The 20,138-nt window shown below is 47.3% G+C and overlaps 2 protein-coding genes across 2 annotated transcripts in view; both read left to right on the forward strand.

Annotated features, from left to right (window-relative positions):
* The window catches only part of E2F6 (E2F transcription factor 6), a 315,197-nt gene that overhangs the window by 82,947 nt on the left and 212,112 nt on the right, over positions 1-20,138 (forward strand). The gene's annotated exons all lie outside the window — the stretch shown is intronic.
* Positions 18,754-20,138, forward strand: part of ROCK2 (Rho associated coiled-coil containing protein kinase 2) — a 161,943-nt gene continuing 160,558 nt past the window's right edge. Inside the window, exon 1 of the mRNA XM_075861101.1 lies at positions 18,754-19,950. Within this exon, the coding sequence (XP_075717216.1) occupies positions 19,852-19,950 (99 nt within the window). The 5' untranslated portion in view covers positions 18,754-19,851. The remainder of the gene's footprint in view (positions 19,951-20,138) is intronic.

A 20,138-nucleotide genomic window follows, 5' to 3' on the forward strand; every position in this document is an offset into this window, starting at 1 on the left:
ATCACGCGCGTCGCACAGACCTATGTTAGTGAATGGGGCCGTTCAGACAGTCCGTGATTTTCACGCAGTGTATGTCCGCTGCGTAAAACTCACGACATGTCCTATACTTGGCTGTTTTTTGCGCATCACGCACCCATTGAAGTCAATGGGTGAGTTCAAAGTGTATATACATATTAGGCTGGGTTCACACGTGGCGGAATTTCACTTAAATTCCGCTGCGGACACTCCGCAGCGTTAATCCGCAGCGGAGCCGTTTCTCCATTGACTTTCACTTTAATTTAGCGGTGTTCGTTTAGACGATGCGTAAAATTCCGCTGCGGAGCATAGGCTGCGGAGCGGAATTTGGTGTCCGCAGCATGCTCTGTCTGTTGCGGAGCAGTGGCGGACTCATGGCGGAATTTCTCCATTGACTTCAATGGAGATTCTAAGTTCCGCAATGAAGTCCGCAGCTGTCATGCACATGTTATGTGTGCTGCGGATGCGTCTTGCTTTTTTGCCATGACATTTCTTCATTCTGGCTGGACCTATGTATTTCTAGGTCTACAGCCAGACTGAGGAAGTCAATGGGGCTCCCGTAATGACGGGAGCGTTGCTAGGAGACGTCTGTAAATAGTCACTGTCCAGGGTGCTGAAAGAGTTAAGCGATCGGCAGTAACTGTTTCTGCACCCTGGATAGTGACTACCGATCACAATATACAGCAACCTGTAAAAAAATATAAGTTCATACTTACCGAGAACTCCCTGCTTCTGTCTCCAGTCCGGCTTCCCAGGATGACGTTTCAGTCCAAGTGAGGGCTGCAGCCAATCACAGGCCAAGCACAGGCTGCAGCGGTCACATGGACTGCCGCGTCATCCAGGGAGGTCGGGCTGGATGCCGAAAGAGGGACGCGTCACCAAGACAACGGCCGGTAAGTATGAAATTCGTTTACTTTCACTAGGGAAAGTGCTGTCCCTTCTCTCTATCCTGCACTGATAGGGAGAAGGGAAGCACTTTTCCCGCAGTCCGCAGCAGCTAGTCCGCATCAATTTACTGCACATTTTGTGCAGATCCGCAGCAGAATCTGCAACGCAGATTCTGTGCGGCATTGATGCGGACAGTTGCGGAGGAAATCCGCCACGTGTGGTCATGCCCTTAGACTTATGTCTGCTAGACCTGCTGTTTTTGGCACGACCGGCTGGTCATCGAATGTGTATCAGATGTTCAGCAGATGTCGGGGAAAAAAGTGATCAGGCACTGGAATCTCAAGATGCCCGGATCTTTGTTTTCAAGAGAGTTAAGCCATATTGCAGTGGCTTATTCCCCTATCCCTATTGAAAACACATGCACGCTCGGTTAGCTTATGGGGGGGGGTCATGTGGAATTTTTGTCGCCCGACAGCTATTGAAGTTGTATGGCCACCTTTACACGCTGAAGACTGTAGGTTTGTACACTGCATGAGCGTAACTTAAGCTACAGCAGCCGGCATGAAACCGAAAGGCTAAGGGGGCCCACTCTGCTGCAATAATTTAGTTCCGATTTGTTGAGAAAGATCTGCTATATGGCGCTACTATCCATCGATTGCTGCCTAAAGTTTGATCCACACAAGCCGATTATGGCTCTGTACAGGAGTGTGCCGAGGATGGGATCGGATTCCTGGTGGAGGGACCCATTCCAGATTGTGCTATGAGACCCTATGAATTGTAGTTACACCCTTGGTGCTCCTTTAAATAAAGTTGTCCTCCCATGATAAATCTTCTTTCAATACAAAACAAGTATCTATAAAGAAGCAACTTATACAGAGTTTCCCCATAGGAGTGATGGATTGCCCAGCACCACTCCCATGTGTTATAAGGGCTCATAAGAAGTTGGCACTTGCTGTGTCAGAAAGGCTTGCAGTACAGCAGGGGTAAATCCAATATTGACCGGACCTCTATTGCCATTTTATTGTATGCTCAGTGTAAAGTCAATACAATTAGCAAACATAGCAGACAAATAATATAACCCAGACCCTGGCCTTTCTGAGAGCTGAAAAGATAGACTGATAATGAGGGTTTTATTACGGAATGTGTAAGAGAGTTTGCTGGTTGTTTCGTTTCATTGGTCTCTGGATGTATTCAGGCATGGTAAAAGTGAGATACATTCAAGAACTATGCTTACACGACCATTGTACTCCACCCAATTTTACAGTCACACGGTTCCATGATCTCCAGGGACACCTCCGTTTTTTGCCCACTTTCCTGTGTACCGATCTGTATATGACAGTACCTTTTGGGTAATATACGATAGCGTTGTGTGGGTGCTCTTTTATTGATGGACAACACTGAATCATTGTAAATCCTGGTGGTGGCAGTGGGGTGCTACCAGCTGCAAAATACAGGGAAATCGTGGACCAAAACCTGCTGGAGTCTACAAGAGGACTGCGATTTTGGAGATTCATCTTGCAGCAAGTCAACAACCCCGAACATAAATCCAACCCATGGTGCATCTATTAAATACTGACTTGAATGGGATAAAGAGTTAGGGTATGTGCACACGATAACGGCAAATACGTATGAAATTACGGAGCTGTTTTCAGGAGAAAACAGCTCCTGAATTTCAGACGTAATTGCTCGTACTCGTGTTTTTCGCGGCGTCCATTACGGACATAATTGGAGCTGTTTTTCAATGGAGTCAATGAAAAACGGCTCCAATTACGTCGCAAGAAGTGTCGTCGGCACAGTACATCGTAAAACCCATTGAAAGTAATGGGCAGATGAGCCGTTTTTTCAGACCTAAATCGGGGCGTAAAACGCCCGAATTACGTCTGAAACTTGGTCGTGTGAACCCAGCCTTAGGGCCTGTTCACATCAGCGTTCGGGTTCCGTTCATCATTTCCGTCAGAGGAACAGATGAACGGAAAGCCGAACAGAAACTATCGCTTCCGTTTGCATTACCTTTGATTTCAATGGTAATGCTTCCGTTTCAATACGTTTCCGTTCCGTAAATTTTCAGGTTTTTTTCACGGAAACAATAGCGCTATCGTTTCTGTGAAAAAAACGGAACGGAAACAAACAAGCATACTGAAATGGAAGCATTCCCATTGAAATCAATGGTAATGCAAACGGAACCGATGACCCAAACCCAAACTGATGTGAATAGGCCCTTACACAGTCCCTAGTAGAACGATGTTGTAGCCAGTTATTATAATGTTATTGCTAGAATAAACATGTGTTATAAAAACCACGGTGCACCATAAGGGCTTATCCAGATGAGCGTATTTCACGTCTGTCTGCAGTCTGTTTTTTAGATATCTGTTGCTTGTAGGACGCTGAAAAGAAAAAGTGGTCCAACTTCCATTTCTTTTTAGACGGGAAAAATGACTGATATACGGAAGTTAAAAAACGCACACGGAACGCAGACGGACGCAACACAGACCTTCACACAGAATAAAAATGGTCTGTAGTTTACGGACCCAAAACGGTAACGCTAATCTTTATAGGCCTTAATGCAGCCATTTTTGGGCCTGTTTGGGGATCACACTTCTGGGACCGTATGCCTGATCATTACTATATTGATTTTATTAAAAAAAAAAATAAAAAAAAAAAATAGGTAAATCAGAATGCCCCGTGGTGGGCACAACTTGGCAATCCCATTGTGTAGGTGATCATCCCATTAGAGGTTTATCATGTTTCAGAATGCCCACTCAGTACAAATGTTTCCCTTATCATCTGCCTGTGGCTCAGGACACACCTAAAGGGGCTTTCTGGGTTATGCGCAGAACTATTTAACCCCCGAATTAACGAGTCCTGCAATATTTTACTTATGTGAACGCTCATTGGGAATTAGACATAAAAAGATATTACCTACAATATGACTAATTTCCTCTATTTTTAGAATCATTTTCATGGTGGGAAATATAGTACCCTTACTGCCCCACATTTATTTTTGAGGGGCAAAGAAAATGCAATGATAAGTGTCTACCACTAACAACCAAGAACAATTTGGAGGAATACATGATAAAAGATTATACACATAATGATAGCTGTCATCAAGATAACCCATCAATATGTCCTATTAGGGTATAGTGATACCATAGAGGGGGGACCCCAGTTCAAGACTCCCCTCTATACACAACGCAGAATTGGCTCTCATATGAATGGGGATGTCTGTAATGAGACAACCCCTTTAATGATGATATTTTTAGTTGTGCGGATCCTAAATACGCAATCCATAATATCCTGAGACCATGTCGAATCTTTGTGTGCCTCAGATTTTCATATAGAGACTTTAAAAAATAAAAAAAAAGTGCAGTATCCATTGCATGCCGATACAGAGGCCCAGTATTAAAGACCCATATAACAGTCTGTGTGTCTCTGCATGAGATCTTAAAGGGGTTGTCCGAGATACCATCATATTTTCAAAAACCCCTTTAATGCATGTAATTTATAAATGTAAATACATCAGTGGCGGACACAGACTGCAAAAGGCCCCTGTGCAGATAATGTGCCAGGGCCCCCCCGCCCCCCCCCCAATACCGACAAAGTTACCTAAACATATATATGCATATAAAAATAAACCTTACTAATAAAAATTATGAAGGAAGATTTATATTGTACATTTTATTACCAGTTTAGAACACAAGTAACACATTTTTTTCCGGGTTAAATTCTTATCTAAACTAAGTCCCTAAATGTGGGCAAAGAAAATGAAAAACCTATACTCACCTCCTCCGGCGCCTCCGTTCCCCCTCCGCAGCCCCTATCCCTTTCTGTGTTTACAAAGCTGCTGTGGTGACGCGCGGTCGATGGCACATGACCGCTGCAGCCAATCAATGCCCTCAACAGCGATTTGCTGTGGAACTACTGTCCTCAGCAGCACACCAATGAGGAGTTATTGGCAGCAGCGGTCACGTGCCATCGGCAGCGCGTCACCAGTGCAGCCTTGTACACTTGTAACACAGACCGAGACAGGAGGATGGGGGCTGCGGCGGGTGAACGGAGGCGAGGGAGGAGGTGAGTATAGTTTTTTTATTTTCTTTGCCCACATTTAGAGACTTAGGTTAAATTGAATCATTGAATATAACACAAAGCACTCATGCAACTGAGATGCAATAATTTAGATGATCTTATCATGCTTAGCTTACTGCACTGTTACCTATCAAGCAGGACTGAATCTCAAGATATCTACAGAGGGGGCTGTATGGCGTTATCTACAGGGGGGACTGTATGGCGCTATCAACAGAGGGGGCTGTATGGCGTTATCTACAGGGGGGACTGTATGGCGCTATCTACAGAGGGGTCTGTATGGCGCTATCTACAGGGGGGTCTGTATGGCGCTATCTACAGGGGGGACTGTATGGCGCTATCTACAGGGGGGACTGTATGGCGCTATCTACAGGGGGGACTGTATGGCGCTATCTACAGAGGGGGCTGTATGGCGTTATCTACAGGGGGGCTGTATGGCGTTATCTACAGGGGGCTGTATGGTGTTATCTACAGGGGGGACTTTATGGCGTTATCTACAGTGGGGTCTGTATGGCGTTATCTACAGGGGTTCTGTATGGCGTTCCCTACAGGGGGGGTCTGTAGGGAAAGTCATACAGCCCCCCCCTGTAGGGAACGCCATACAGACCCCCCTTTAGGGAACGCCATACAGACCCCCCTGTAGGGAACGCTATACAGCCCCCCCTGTAGGGAACGCTATACAGCCCCCCCTGTAGGGAACGCCTTACAGCCCCCCCCTGTAGGGAACGCTATACAGCCCCCCCCCTGTAGGGAACGCCATACACCCCCAATCACTCAAAAAAATGCGACCTACAGTGTGAAAAGACAAAAGACATGTATCCCCTATCCACAGGATAGGGGATACATGTGTGATCGCTGGCATTGATAGGGAGAGCGGGGGACCGAAAGTCCCCCGAAGTTCTCCATCACTCACCTCTGACTTCCGGTGTCTGCGCAGCTCAAGTGTGACCGGCGCTCCATTCATTTCTACGGAGCTGCCGACACAGACCCCGGAAGTCCGAGGTTTGTGATGGAGAACTTCAGGGGACTTTCGGTCCCCCGTTCTCCCTATCAATGCCAGCGATCACACACGTATCCCCTATCCTGTGGATAGGGGATACATGTCTTATGTTTAATGGCAGAGCGGGGAGATACTCCCTGCTCTGCCGTAGTGTTCCGTGGCATCGCGCTGTAGCAGCCATAGCGGCAGCTAGCGGAGATTCCGGCCAAGGTGGGGGCCCGTGCCGGCAGGTGACGCGGGCCCCCTCATGCCGCGGCCCCGTAGCAGCCGCTACGGCTGCTATAGCAGTAGTTACGCCCCTGTGTTAGGGGGAGTTCACACTGAGGTTTTTTTCGCGAAAAACGTCAGAAAGTGCCTCCCATTGAAATCCATGAAATTTTTCCTGCGAGCAGTAAAAACCGCATGCGGGAAAAAGAAGCGCAATGCCCTTTCTTCGGGCGTTTCTGTCTCTGACTTCCCATTGACAACAATGGCAGGCAGAAAATGCGTTTTTTGCTGCGTTTCCCTGCCCACGGCCCGATGGCCGAAAAACGCCACAAAAAAACGCAATGAAAAACGCGGGAAGTGTTCTACCGGCAGGTCAAAATATGCCTCAAAATTCCGGAAGGAATTATGAGGCAGATTTTTCTACATAAAAACTTCTCCCTTCTGACATGAACTTTTTAACTTCATCTACCTGTCCTCTGCAGTCTGCACGTCCTCCACTCGTCCTGTGTCTGTCCTCCGCTCATCCTATGAGTTCTCCGGCAGTCCTGACTGTACTGTCCAGCCGCCCGAAGTCTTACGTCGCACCGCCCCCTGTCCTCTCCCCTGCCTGAGCGCTCCTCCTACCACCAGCATCGCCGTCCTGTCCTATTCATCTGTGCCAGATTGGCAGTGCAGTGTAGCGGCTATCACCGGGCCCGGGCACCCGCCCCCTCCCTCCCGATTGGTAGTGCAGTGTGGCGGCTATCACCGGGCCCCCGCCCCCTCCCTCCCCTCATGCCTAGTGTTGTGATGCTACTAGGCATGAGGGGGCCCGTGCCGCCAGGCCTGGTACATAAAATGTAATGTGCCTGTCAGGGCGACACGGGCCCCCCCATGCCGCGGGCCCCGTAGCAGCTGCTACGGCTGCTACTGTGGTAGTTACGCCACTGAACGGGCCCCCTTCCCACGCGGGGCCCTTGTGCAGCTGCACCGGCTGCACATGCGGTATGTCCGCCCCTGAAATACATTTGTAATATACTTACATTTTCCAAAGTGGCCCCGTTTCCAGATCCTGCCGCGGGGTACTCGACGGGTGACATCACTCTCTGCTCTGGCTCTGCCGCTTTGTTGATCTTGAATTCTTTGCCGGGTATACGACACGTCACTTGTGACAGGGGCGGACATACCGCATGTGCAGCCGGTGCAGCTGCACAAGGGCCCCGCGTGGGAAGGGGGCCCGTTCAGTGGCGTAACTACCACAGTAGCAGCCGTAGCAGCTGCTACGGGGCCCGCGGCATGGGGGGGCCCGTGTCGCCCTGACAGGCACATTACATTTTATGTACCAGGCCTGGCGGCACGGGCCCCCTCATGCCTAGTAGCATCACAACACTAGGCATGAGGGGAGGGAGGGGGCGGGGGCCCGGTGATAGCCGCCACACTGCACTACCAATCGGGAGGGAGGGGGCGGGTGCCCGGGCCCGGTGATAGCCGCTACACTGCACTGCCAATCTGGCACAGATGAATAGGACAGGACGGCGATGCTGGTGGTAGGAGGAGCGCTCAGGCAGGGGAGAGGACAGGGGGCGGTGCGACGTAAGACTTCGGGCGGCTGGACAGTACAGTCAGGACTGCCGGAGAACTCATAGGATGAGCGGAGGACAGACACAGGACGAGTGGAGGACGTGCAGACTGCAGAGGACAGGTAGATGAAGTTAAAAAGTTCATGTCAGAAGGGAGAAGTTTTTATGTAGAAAAATCTGCCTCATAATTCCTTCCGGAATTTTGAGGCATATTTTGACCTGCCGGTAGAACACTTCCCGCGTTTTTCATTGCGTTTTTTTGTGGCGTTTTTCGGCCATCGGGCCGTGGGCAGGGAAACGCAGCAAAAAACGCATTTTCTGCCTGCCATTGTTGTCAATGGGAAGTCAGAGACAGAAACGCCCGAAGAAAGGGCATTGCGCTTCTTTTTCCCGCATGCGGTTTTTACTGCTCGCAGGAAAAATTTCATGGATTTCAATGGGAGGCACTTTCTGACGTTTTTCGCGAAAAAAACCTCAGTGTGAACTCCCCCTAACACAGGGGCGTAACTACTGCTATAGCAGCCGTAGCGGCTGCTACGGGGCCGCGGCATGAGGGGGCCCGCGTCACCTGCCGGCACGGGCCCCCACCTTGGCCGGAATCTCCGCTAGCTGCCGCTATGGCTGCTACAGCGCGATGCCACGGAACACTACGGCAGAGCAGGGAGTATCTCCCCGCTCTGCCATTAAACATAAGACATGTATCCCCTATCCACAGGATAGGGGATACGTGTGTGATCGCTGGCATTGATAGGGAGAACGGGGGACCGAAAGTCCCCTGAAGTTCTCCATCACAAACCTCGGACTTCCGGGGTCTGTGTCGGCAGCTCCGTAGAAATGAATGGAGCGCCGGTCACACTTGAGCTGCGCAGACACCGGAAGTCAGAGGTGAGTGATGGAGAACTTCGGGGGACTTTCGGTCCCCCGCTCTCCCTATCAATGCCAGCGATCACACATGTATCCCCTATCCTGTGGATAGGGGATACATGTCTTTTGTCTTTTCACACTGTAGGTCGCATTTTTTTGAGTGATTGGGGGTGTATGGCGTTCCCTACAGGGGGGGGGCTGTATAGCGTTCCCTACAGGGGGGGGCTGTAAGGCGTTCCCTACAGGGGGGGCTGTATAGCGTTCCCTACAGGGGGGGCTGTATAGCGTTCCCTACAGGGGGGTCTGTATGGCGTTCCCTAAAGGGGGGTCTGTATGGCGTTCCCTACAGGGGGGGGCTGTATGACTTTCCCTACAGACCCCCCCTGTAGGGAACGCCATACAGAACCCCTGTAGATAACGCCATACAGACCCCACTGTAGATAACGCCATAAAGTCCCCCCTGTAGATAACACCATACAGCCCCCTGTAGATAACGCCATACAGCCCCCCTGTAGATAACGCCATACAGCCCCCTCTGTAGATAGCGCCATACAGTCCCCCCTGTAGATAGCGCCATACAGTCCCCCCTGTAGATAGCGCCATACAGTCCCCCCTGTAGATAGCGCCATACAGTCCCCCCTGTAGATAGCGCCATACAGTCCCCCCTGTAGATAGCGCCATACAGACCCCCCTGTAGATAGCGCCATACAGACCCCTCTGTAGATAGCGCCATACAGTCCCCCCTGTAGATAACGCCATACAGCCCCCTCTGTTGATAGCGCCATACAGTCCCCCCTGTAGATAACGCCATACAGCCCCCTCTGTAGATATCTTGAGATTCAGTCCTGCTTGATAGGTAACAGTGCAGTAAGCTAAGCATGATAAGATCATCTAAATTATTGCATCTCAGTTGCATGAGTGCTTTGTGTTATATTCAATGATTCAATTTAACCTAAGTCTCTAAATGTGGGCAAAGAAAATAAAAAAACTATACTCACCTCCTCCCTCGCCTCCGTTCACCCGCCGCAGCCCCCATCCTCCTGTCTCGGTCTGTGTTACAAGTGTACAAGGCTGCACTGGTGACGCGCTGCCGATGGCACGTGACCGCTGCTGCCAATAACTCCTCATTGGTGTGCTGCTGAGGACAGTAGTTCCACAGCAAATCGCTGTTGAGGGCATTGATTGGCTGCAGCGGTCATGTGCCATCGACCGCGCGTCACCACAGCAGCTTTGTAAACACAGAAAGGGATAGGGGCTGCGGAGGGGGAACGGAGGCGCCGGAGGAGGTGAGTATAGGTTTTTCATTTTCTTTGCCCACATTTAGGGACTTAGTTTAGATAAGAATTTAACCCGGAAAAAAATGTGTTACTTGTGTTCTAAACTGGTAATAAAATGTACAATATAAATCTTCCTTCATAATTTTTATTAGTAAGGTTTATTTTTATATGCATATATATGTTTAGGTAACTTTGTCGGTATTGGGGGGGGGGGGGGCGGGGGGCCCTGGCACATTATCTGCACAGGGGCCTTTTGCAGTCTGTGTCCGCCACTGACTTGTGACGTGGTGTATATCGGCTTGTTCTGTTGTGACGCGCATGCACGGCCCCTACTGTTATCTCGAGAACAGCAGGGACCGCGAGAACAGCAGTGACAGCGCATGCACGTTACGGGCTGTGAAGCTAAACAAGCCGATATACACCACGTGACAAGTGACGTGTCGTATACCCGGCAAAGAATTCAAGATCAACAAAGCGGCAGAGCCAGTGCAGAGAGTGACGTCACCAATCAAGTTCCCCACGGCAGGATCTGGAAACGGGGCCACTTTGGAAAATGTAAGTATATTACAAATGTATTTACATTTATAAATTACATGCATTAAAGGGGTTTTTGAAAATATGATGGTATCTCGGACAACCCCTTTAAGGTTGCCATATACCTTAGATACTTGATGATCTGTAAAAAATGTAAGAGAAAAGCGCCTCATTTTGCAGAAATCTCAATAAAGGTTGGAAAAGACACAATACAGGTGTAGGAGTGAACCTCACCTGGGCAGGTTGTGCGATCTCCAGGCACAACACTGATTGAAAGCATTAAATGATGAAGTTGCAGCTGCTTCCTAACCGGTGGCACAGCAGGGTTCCATCGCGTAGTTTTGCCAAAAGCCAAAAAGCTATACTTCATCACAAATTAAGGACGTCCTCTAGTAGGTGATGCGTGATTCCGTTTATTAGGTTTAATAGGGTGACGCTTTTCGACACCGAACTGGCGTCTTCATCAGACCATATACATCTAGCATTCTGCCCGGGACACTGCTCTGCTCCTGACAGCACTGTCCATATATGTCTGGCTGACGTTCGTCTATTGTGTATAGCAACCTTTAGGGTATGTTCACACGCTGAGCCAAAAACATCTGAAAATACAGAGCTGTTTTCAAGGGAAAACAACACCTGATTTTCAGACGTTTTTTGAGCAACTCGCGTTTTTCGCACCATTTTTGGAGCTGTTTTCAATAGAGTCTATGAGAAAACGGATCCAAAAACGTCCCAAGAAGGGTCCTGCACTTCTTTTGACGAGGCTGTAATTTTACGTGTCGTCTTTTGACAGCGACGCGTAAAATGACAGGTCGTCGGCACAGTACATCGGCAAACCCATTGAAAGTAAAGGGCAGATGTTTGCCCACGTATTGGAGCCGTATTTTCAGGCGTAATTCGAGGCGTAAAACGCCTCCATTACGCCTGAAAATAGGTAGTGTGAACCCAGCCTTAGGGTATGCTCACACAGCTTAGCAAAATACGTCTAAAAATACAGAGCTGTTTTCAGGTGAAAACAGCTCCTGATTTTCAGACGTTTTTGTAGCAACTCGCGTTTTTCGCTGCGTATTTTACGGACGTTATTGGAGCTGTTTTTCAATGGAGTCAATGAAAAACGGCTCCAAAAACGTCCCAAGAAGTGACATGCACTTTTTCGCGGGCGTCTTTTTACGCGCCGTATTTTGGCAGCGACGTGTAAAATAATACCTCGTGGGAACAGAACACCGTAAAACCCATTGAAAGCAATGGGCAGATGTTTGTAGGCATAATGGAGCCGTTTTTTCAGGCATAATTCGAGGCGTAAAACGCCCGAATTACGTCTGAAAACAGTGCGTGTGAACATAACCTGACTCACTGTCACCAGACGTAGCTTACTTACCTCATGTTTGCATAATTGTGCTCATTCTAGTTGGGTTACGTAGCTTGGGCAGTTTTTAATCAATCTGTCATTAATAATCTTTAAACCTCACACGCTACGATAATACGTAAACTAAATCCAATCGTGAAAAAGGCGTACGAGTTTACACGTAGCAATTATACGATCTTGTGATCCAAAGTACATCATGGTCACATGCTTCAGTAGGCGTGGAGAAATCGGAATATAGGTTTTAATGTTTAGTAACCCTTGTCCCTCATAAAAACAATTGAGCGATTGTATGTAGACTCGGCATTTTTAGCACGCCGTAAGATTTTGTGATTGCAATTTAGACTAAATCTGAATCAATTGCACAACAATGTTCACACGCTGAGCTGTTCAAAAGAAAAATATATATTATTACTAAAATTGTACAGTGTGTAAAGTCACCCTTAGGGTATGTGCACACACACTAATTACGTCCGTAAGTGACGGACGTATTTCGGCCGCAAGTCCCGGACCGAACACAGTGCAGGGAGCCGGGCTCCTAGCATCATACTTATGTACGATGCTAGAAGTCCCTGCCTCACTGCAGGACAACTGTCCCATACTGAAAACATGATTACAGTACGGGACAGTTGTCCTGCAGCGAGGCAGGGACTCCCAGCGTCGTACATAAGTATGATGCTAGGAGCCCGGCTCCCTGCACTGAGGTCGGTCCGGAACTTGCGGCCGAAATACGTCCGTCAATTACGGACGTAATTAGTGTGTGTGCACATACCCTTACCTTGTAATAAGAAGGCAAGGTGCTATATGGCAGGGCTGTTTTATCTGCATTAAATGGTTGTGTACGGCAGGAGCAGCAGGACGTTGCCGCATTATGACGAGCATACGCGACATGCTGATCGCACGGGCGCAGCAAGTGTGCTCGGGCTATAAGGAGCGGGGCAGCGGTAGAAATGCATAGACACAGCCCGCTGTAACGGTGGAGATCAGAGAAACCTCTGATTTCCGCCGTTTACCCCTTGAATGACGTGTTTAAAGCTAATTGTGGCATTGAAATAGAAATAGTGAGGGGAATTCCTGTGATACGATCGAGGAACATACCTTATATGGGCAGACAGCCCAGGGTCCATTGAAGGGCGCCAGGACTGTCTGACCATATTTCCCGTTGTTAGGGCACACTTAGGTACACCCTAACAATTGCCTGTGTACTATCATGCCAGTATATTTAAGTTAAAGAGGCTCTATCACCACATTATAAGTGGCCTATATTGTACATAATGTGATCGGCGCTGTAATGTAGATTACAGCATTTTTTTTTATTTAGAAGAACGATCATTTTTGACGGAGTTATGACCTATTTTAGCTTTATGCTAATGAGTTTCTCAATGGACAACTGGGCGTGTTTTACTATATGACCAAGTGGGCGTTGTACAGAGGAGTGTATGACGCTGACCAATCAGTGACCAATCAGTGTCATACACTTCTCCCCATTCATTTACAGAGCACATAGTGATCCAGCTAGATCACTATGTGCAGCCACATAAACACGCAGTAACGTTACTCAAGTGTCAAGTGTATGACGCTAAACTCATTAGCATAAAGCTAATATAGGTCATAACGCCGTCAAAAATTATCGTTTTTCTAAATTAAAAAAACACTGCTGTAATCTACATTACAGCGCCGATCACATCATGTACAATATAGGCCATGTACAAGATTTTTTTAAAGAGGCTCTGTCACCACATTATAAGTGGCCTATCTTGTACATGATGTGATCGTAACCTGCAAAATACATTTATAGCATCATTTATGAAGATCAGTGTATGCTGTACAATAAATAAGGCCTAGAACCTTAGGGTGACTATGGACAAAAGAGAAATGTTGGACAATATTGATCAGTCCAGGTTCCCCAGCTAGATGGGGATGTTATTTGTGAAGTAGTGCTTGGTCCATTTCTCTGTCCCAACCCTTACCGAAAAAACTGTGTCACTCTGCAATACAAATTTTAATAGAGCATAGAGGATAAGTGGCTACGAGACTTATGCTTATCTCCGGGTAAAAACAAAAATATCAGATAAAAACAAAAAAAAAAAAATTTTGGTTCATTAATGGTCGTCCCCCCCCCCATGTCAGGCTGTATAAATAATGGACTGTTGCCAAGTCCCGTTGTAATAGAAAATCTGTTAATCTGTCCTCTTATTTTTGCCTCTCAATCCTATATAGAGAAGGATGATAGTTTTTCAAAAATTCAGGATTTCAGGACTCTTCAGTCCTCATTTGCATATGGCACCCGGAGAAATAAAAGCACTTTTTTATAGTTCACGATGGGCTGACTGGTCAACATAGGTATTTTTTAAAAACTATCATCCTTCCCTATATAGTGGTATGGGAGGCAAAAATGTGATGACAGATTCCCTTTAAACAAATTGTGATCCTGGCCATTCTCCAATACTTGCTGGGAGGGCTCAGATCAGTAAGGTGTTTTTTCCCCAAATCCGAGAATCTGTCATTTTCCGTAATCCGGTAACAATCTGTCCTTAATATTGGGTTTACTATGATGCTATTTCAGCCATCCCTGGATATAACTTGTCTGATCTTTCTACAAGAAGATGATATGTCAGAATTGTAAACAGCTGATGATTTCCATATAGTCATTACCCAGTATTCCCCGGAGACACACGGTTTCATTTTCCACAGTCACTTTAGGCCAAGGTCTCATCCGCCAACAGACCTAAGAATACAACATGATGACAGCGTGGAGTCACCCGCAGTGTTTAAGTTGCCCACGTTTGTTTAGCTCCGCAATCTTCCAAATTAAAGCTGCAGGTATAAAAAAAAGTCAGAGATCCCAGACGTCTACAGCTCTGTAATAAAGACTACGAGGGGCAGCAAACGGAGACGATCAGTCGGCCTAATTTTATTTGCACCTGCCATATTTTAGAACACTTAGAGGAAAACTCCTGCAAAAAATAAACAGTTTCCCATTATAATTAATCATTATGTCAGGGGCGTCACTATAGAAGGTAAAGTGGTAGCAGTAATGCCAGTCCCTGGTGCCTGAGGGGGCCCAAAGTCCACTGTAGCCCATCAGAAGACACCAGTGTTATAATGGGCACAGGGTGGATGAGGGCCCCATTAAAGATTTTGCATTGGGGCTCAGGAGCTTACACCTCTGAGTCTATTCAAACACTGGGCATTCGGGCAGCATCCAAATAAATTTGGGCAGCTGCCTAGCAACAGTCCCTGCCACCAGGGGTGACCACTCAGGACCTCCACAGTTTTGCGAAAACCAGTGTGGTCACCTTTTATGTTATGAAAGTGCTGATAGCACATTTATTTTATCGGAAAAGATGGCCGCTAGAGTCAGGCGTAATAGGTAAAGCACTTTCTTTTTGGTTTGATTGTGGTATCGGAGAAGGTAAACGGCAGAGACTTTGGGCCTTGAGCATAAATACTAGTGCAGGCAAAAAGTGCCAGTATTACCTATAGCAACCAATCAGATTCAAGCTTTCATTTTTCACAGATTATTTGAAAATGAATGGGATGTGATTGGTTGCTCTGGGCAACACTGACACTTTTTCGTAGAGCAGTTTTTATGTATTAGTCCCAAGGTGTAATCACAGAAAGAGGCAAATGGTCAAAAAAAAGTGCAAAATAAAAACTAATTTTTATTTCTATCTTCAAGATAAAAAGACATTTTCTTATCCAAGGGATGGTAGTTGTTTTAAAGAGTCCAACAACTAACCCTGATGTACCTTGGAGCAACGCCCCTACTCAAGGGGCAACTCTGTTCTCCACCCTTAAAGAGGCTCTGTCACCACATTATAAGTGGCCTATTTCCTACATAAGGAGATCGACGCTATAATGTAGGTGACAGGAATACTTTTTATTTAAAAAAAACAATCTGTTTTCACCACTTTATTAGCGATTTTAGATTTATGCTAATGAGTGGGCGTGTTTTTACTCTAGACCAAGTGGGCGTTGTACAGAGGAGTGTATGACGCTGACCAATCAGCATCATGCACTCCTCTCCATTCATTTACTCAGCGCGTAGGGATCCTTTTGTGCTGTCTTATACTAACACATTAACAATACTGAAGTGTTTAGACAGTGAATAGACATTCCACGGGATGTCTATTCACAATCTCTGCACTTCGTTACTCTGTCTGTGGTAGTTACAGCAGAGGAAGCGAGATCTCGCGAGATTACGCGGTAAATGACAGGTTACAATGAGATCACGCTTCCTCTGCTGTAACTACCATAGAAACAGTAACGAAGTGCAGAGATTGTGAATAGACATCCCGTGGAATGTCTATTCACTGTCTAAACACTTCAGTATCGTTAATGTGTTAGTATAAGACAGCACATACGGATCTAGCAGGATCCCTATGCGCTGAGTAAATGGATGGAGAGGAGTGCATGATGCTGATTGGTCACTGATTGGTCAGCGTCATACACTCCTCTGTACAACGCCCACTTGGTCTAAAGTAAAAATACGCCCACTTGGGCATTAAGCAACTCATTAGCATAAATCTAAAATTGCTAATAAAGTGGTGAAAACAGATCGTTTTTTTTAAATAAAAAGCATTACTGTCACCTACATTATAGCGCCGATCTCCTTATGTAGGAAATAGGCCACTTATAATGTGGTGACAGAGCCTCTTTAAAGAGGCTCTGTCACCAGATTTTGCAACCCCTATCTGCTATTGCATGTGATCGGCGCTGCAATGTAGATTACAGTAACGTTTTTATTTTTTAAAAACGAGCATTTTTGGCCAAGTTATGAGCATTTTTGTATTTATGAGCTGGGCGTTCTGACGAGAAGTATCATCCACTTCTCTTCAGAACGCCCAGCTTCTGGCAGATCACGCTGTGACATCACTTCCTGCCCCAGGTCCTGCATCGTGTCGGACGAGCGAGGACACATCGGCACCAGAGGCTACAGTTGATTCTGCAGCAGCATCGGCGTTTGCAGGTAAGTAGCTACATGGACTTACCTGCAAACGCCGATGCTGCTGCAGAATCAACTGTAGCCTCTGGTGCCGATGTGTCCTCGCTCGTCCGACACGATGCAGGACCTGTGAGTGACGACACAGTGCTGCACTGCCAGAAGCTGGGCGTTCTGAAGAGAAGTGGATGATACTTCTCATCAGAACGCCCAGCTAGTAAAAGTAGTAAAAACGCCCCGATGTACGCACATAATACACGCCCACTTGGACTTTTACTTTAAACACGCCCAGTTGTACTTTTGCAAGCCTCATTTGCATAAATACAAAAATGGTCATAACTTGGCCAAAAATGCTCGTTTTTTAAAAATAAAAACGTTACTGTAATCTACATTGCAGCGCCGATCTGCTGCAATAGGAGATAGGGGTTGCAAAATCTGGTGACAGAGCCTCTTTAACCTAGACGCCCTGTTAATGGCCGAATCAACTGATAGTTGTAAGAATCGGATGAATAGGGGAGGTGGCGTACAGTGGAAACAGTGAAAATAAAAGGGATGCACAAAGAAAAAATAACAAAAACCAGCAAAATAGCACCTAAATTGGACTATAATTCAATTGTCCACAAAGGAGATTACATAGTAAAAACAACGACAACGCTTCACCGCCATCTTTATCCACAATGGAGGACTTCCATGTGCATCTACATTGGATTGCCTTTGTGGATTTGGTCAGATTGATGATATTCCTGCCCGAGCCCCGATGAAGGGAGCACTACAGACCCGCGTCACCATCTGTGTCTTTCATGTTGCCAGTTTTGGACCTGGTATAGCTACTTTTTTCAGCATTTTCTCATGTTGCGCCAGTCACCCTGGTTGTAATAATTACATTTTGTTTGTTTTTCTATTTGCTTCCCCGAAGAACCTGCCATCTTTCAGGGGAAACGAGTGAGTACCTGGAGGTCTGTAGTTGTTTTTGCAATATGATCTCCTTCGGGGCATTTGAATTTACTGTGAGGACGGTTGTATTGTAGTCCGCTCTACGTGCTGTTTCGCTGGTTGTTATATATTTTTTTGTGCATGGTTTTTATTTTTTTCCACTGTGTGTTTGTACCCCACCTCCCCTATTCTTAGGGCCTGTTCACATCACCGTTCGCTTTCCGTTCCGGGGTTCCGTCGGAGGTTTCCATCGGGTGAACCCCGCAACGGAAAGTGAAACCTCAGCTTCCGTTTCAGTCACCATTGATATCAATGGTGACGGAAACATCGCTAATGGTTTCCGTTCGTCGCCATTCCGGCAGATTTCCGGTTTTCCGACGGAATCAATAGCATAGTCGACTGCGCTATTGATTCTGTCGGAAAAATGGAAATCTGCCGGAATGGCGACGAACGGAAACCATTAGCGATGTTTCCGTCACCATTGATATCAATGGTGACTGAAACGGAAGCTGTGGTTTCACTTTCCGTTGCGGGGTTCACCCGACGGAGACCTCAGACAGAACCCCGGAACGGAAAGCGAACGCAGTGAGCGCTGTAAAAACTAAATCCAAAAAACAATGGAGGAATCACAGTTTTTTTTTTAACATTTTACCCCACAAAGATTTTTTTTTCCAGTTTCCCAGTACATTATAAAACTAGAACTCGTCTCGAAAAAAAACGCCCTCATATGGCTGCATCGACCAAAAATAAAAAAGTTATGGCTTTTGGAAACAAAAAAAAACTAAAATGAAGGCCGGGGTGCCCTTATAAGCAGTGCCAAAGAGTCCCCCATATACAGTCCCGAGAAACGTCAGTCTTCCAGCGGTGACATAAAAACTGTTTAGATGTAGGTGCTGGATTATCAAATATTCTGGATGATCACATGTTCATAGAAAAGCACCTGGGAGCAGAGGACCTCCAGAGGGACAGCCCAAAATAAACTATTAACATGAAACCTGCTCATCTCTGGTGCTGTCTCAGATGATTTGACAGATTTATGCCGCCGGATTATCAAATGCCGGATTACAGGAAGGCTGCGGCTGGCGTTGTGTACATACAAGGCAATGGCTGAATAACGCTACTGCGTAATCCGGCTCACAATCCGCTTTATTTCTGGATGCAGCGACTATGATGCCCCCTCCGGGCGCTGATCTCACCCTCAGCCGGGCAGGGCACAGCTCAGCGGGTAAAGTTTAGAGCAGGAGTGATCGTCTCCCGGGCGGCATGGGTGTGTGAGTGTGTGCAGGAAGAGGAGGGCCTGTGCTCAGGGAGGAGGCCGGCTCTGTCACCGAGCACTGCACGGCTATGGACGCCCGGGAGGCAGCGACTACCCCGGTAGCGGGCAACTAGCGCCTGACTGCGGGAGCAGCGCACAGACAGCGGCGGGAGCGCCAGGTGCAAAGCGTAGCGCAAAAAAAAGGCGCCCAGAAAGCGCACGGCAGCCGGGCGGGGGGGATCCAGCCCCTGGAGGAAGAGGAGGGGGCAGAAGAGGCGCCTCTATCTCAGGGAGAGGACACGGGAGAAGAGGCAGGAGCTGCCGGGAACTAGTTGGCGATTATTTTTTCTTCCCCTGGAGGAAGGGAGCGCTGTCTAATAATATCCCCGGCTCCAGCTGCAGGGGTCCACCGCCGGGGAAGCTGTCCTGGACCCCTGGAGAGGAGAAAAGTTTCCTGGAGCGACTATCCCACCTTCTCCTGCGACCATGCAGCTCTCACCGGCAACACTGTAACCTCCGGACCCTCCTGGAGATACAAAATTATAAAGGGGAGCGCTACACTTATTAGGATACTTTATGGGATGCCCTGTGTTTCCTGTCTGCATGTATTTATATGGTGGAGGGCCTTAGTTATTTCATGTGACAGTCTGTAGAAGTGACTCTCTTCCTGGAGGACTATATATAAAGTAGCACTCTTCCTCTAGGACTATATATAGGATACTTCTGTTTATCTAAGGTTACAATCTTACTATAGAGCAGAGTAGAAAGTATCAGTTTGAGAAAAGTGCAGTTCTACTATTGATCTCTAGGGGGCAGCCCCATGTTGCCTTCTCCTACTGGAGGGTGAAGGGGGCTTAATCCAGGTGGGACCCTCCTGATAAGGATAAAACCTGTATAATTCACACAACCCAGGACTGTCACCTCAACAAAGATGTCATCCTCACCGGAAAGGGGTATGGCCAACCGGCAGCAGAAGCTGGAGACCATACTGAGGAATCCACGCTCGCCCATCAATATAGAAAGTCTGCTGGTAAGGCATTGGGTTTGGGGTACTTTGAAGTGGGTGGTGGGATTATTGTTGGAGTGGTTTGGGGGAGGGGTTGCTCACTTTGGACTATTGTTGGGCAGTGCCATGGCATTTGTGGCACACAGAAGTGTCACAAAGATGGAGAGTTCTGCTGGGGGCAAAATAGTCACCTAGCATGGCACCTGGATAAC

Source organism: Rhinoderma darwinii, chromosome 4 (assembly GCF_050947455.1).
Source record: "Rhinoderma darwinii isolate aRhiDar2 chromosome 4, aRhiDar2.hap1, whole genome shotgun sequence".
Taxonomy (NCBI): domain Eukaryota; kingdom Metazoa; phylum Chordata; class Amphibia; order Anura; family Rhinodermatidae; genus Rhinoderma; species Rhinoderma darwinii.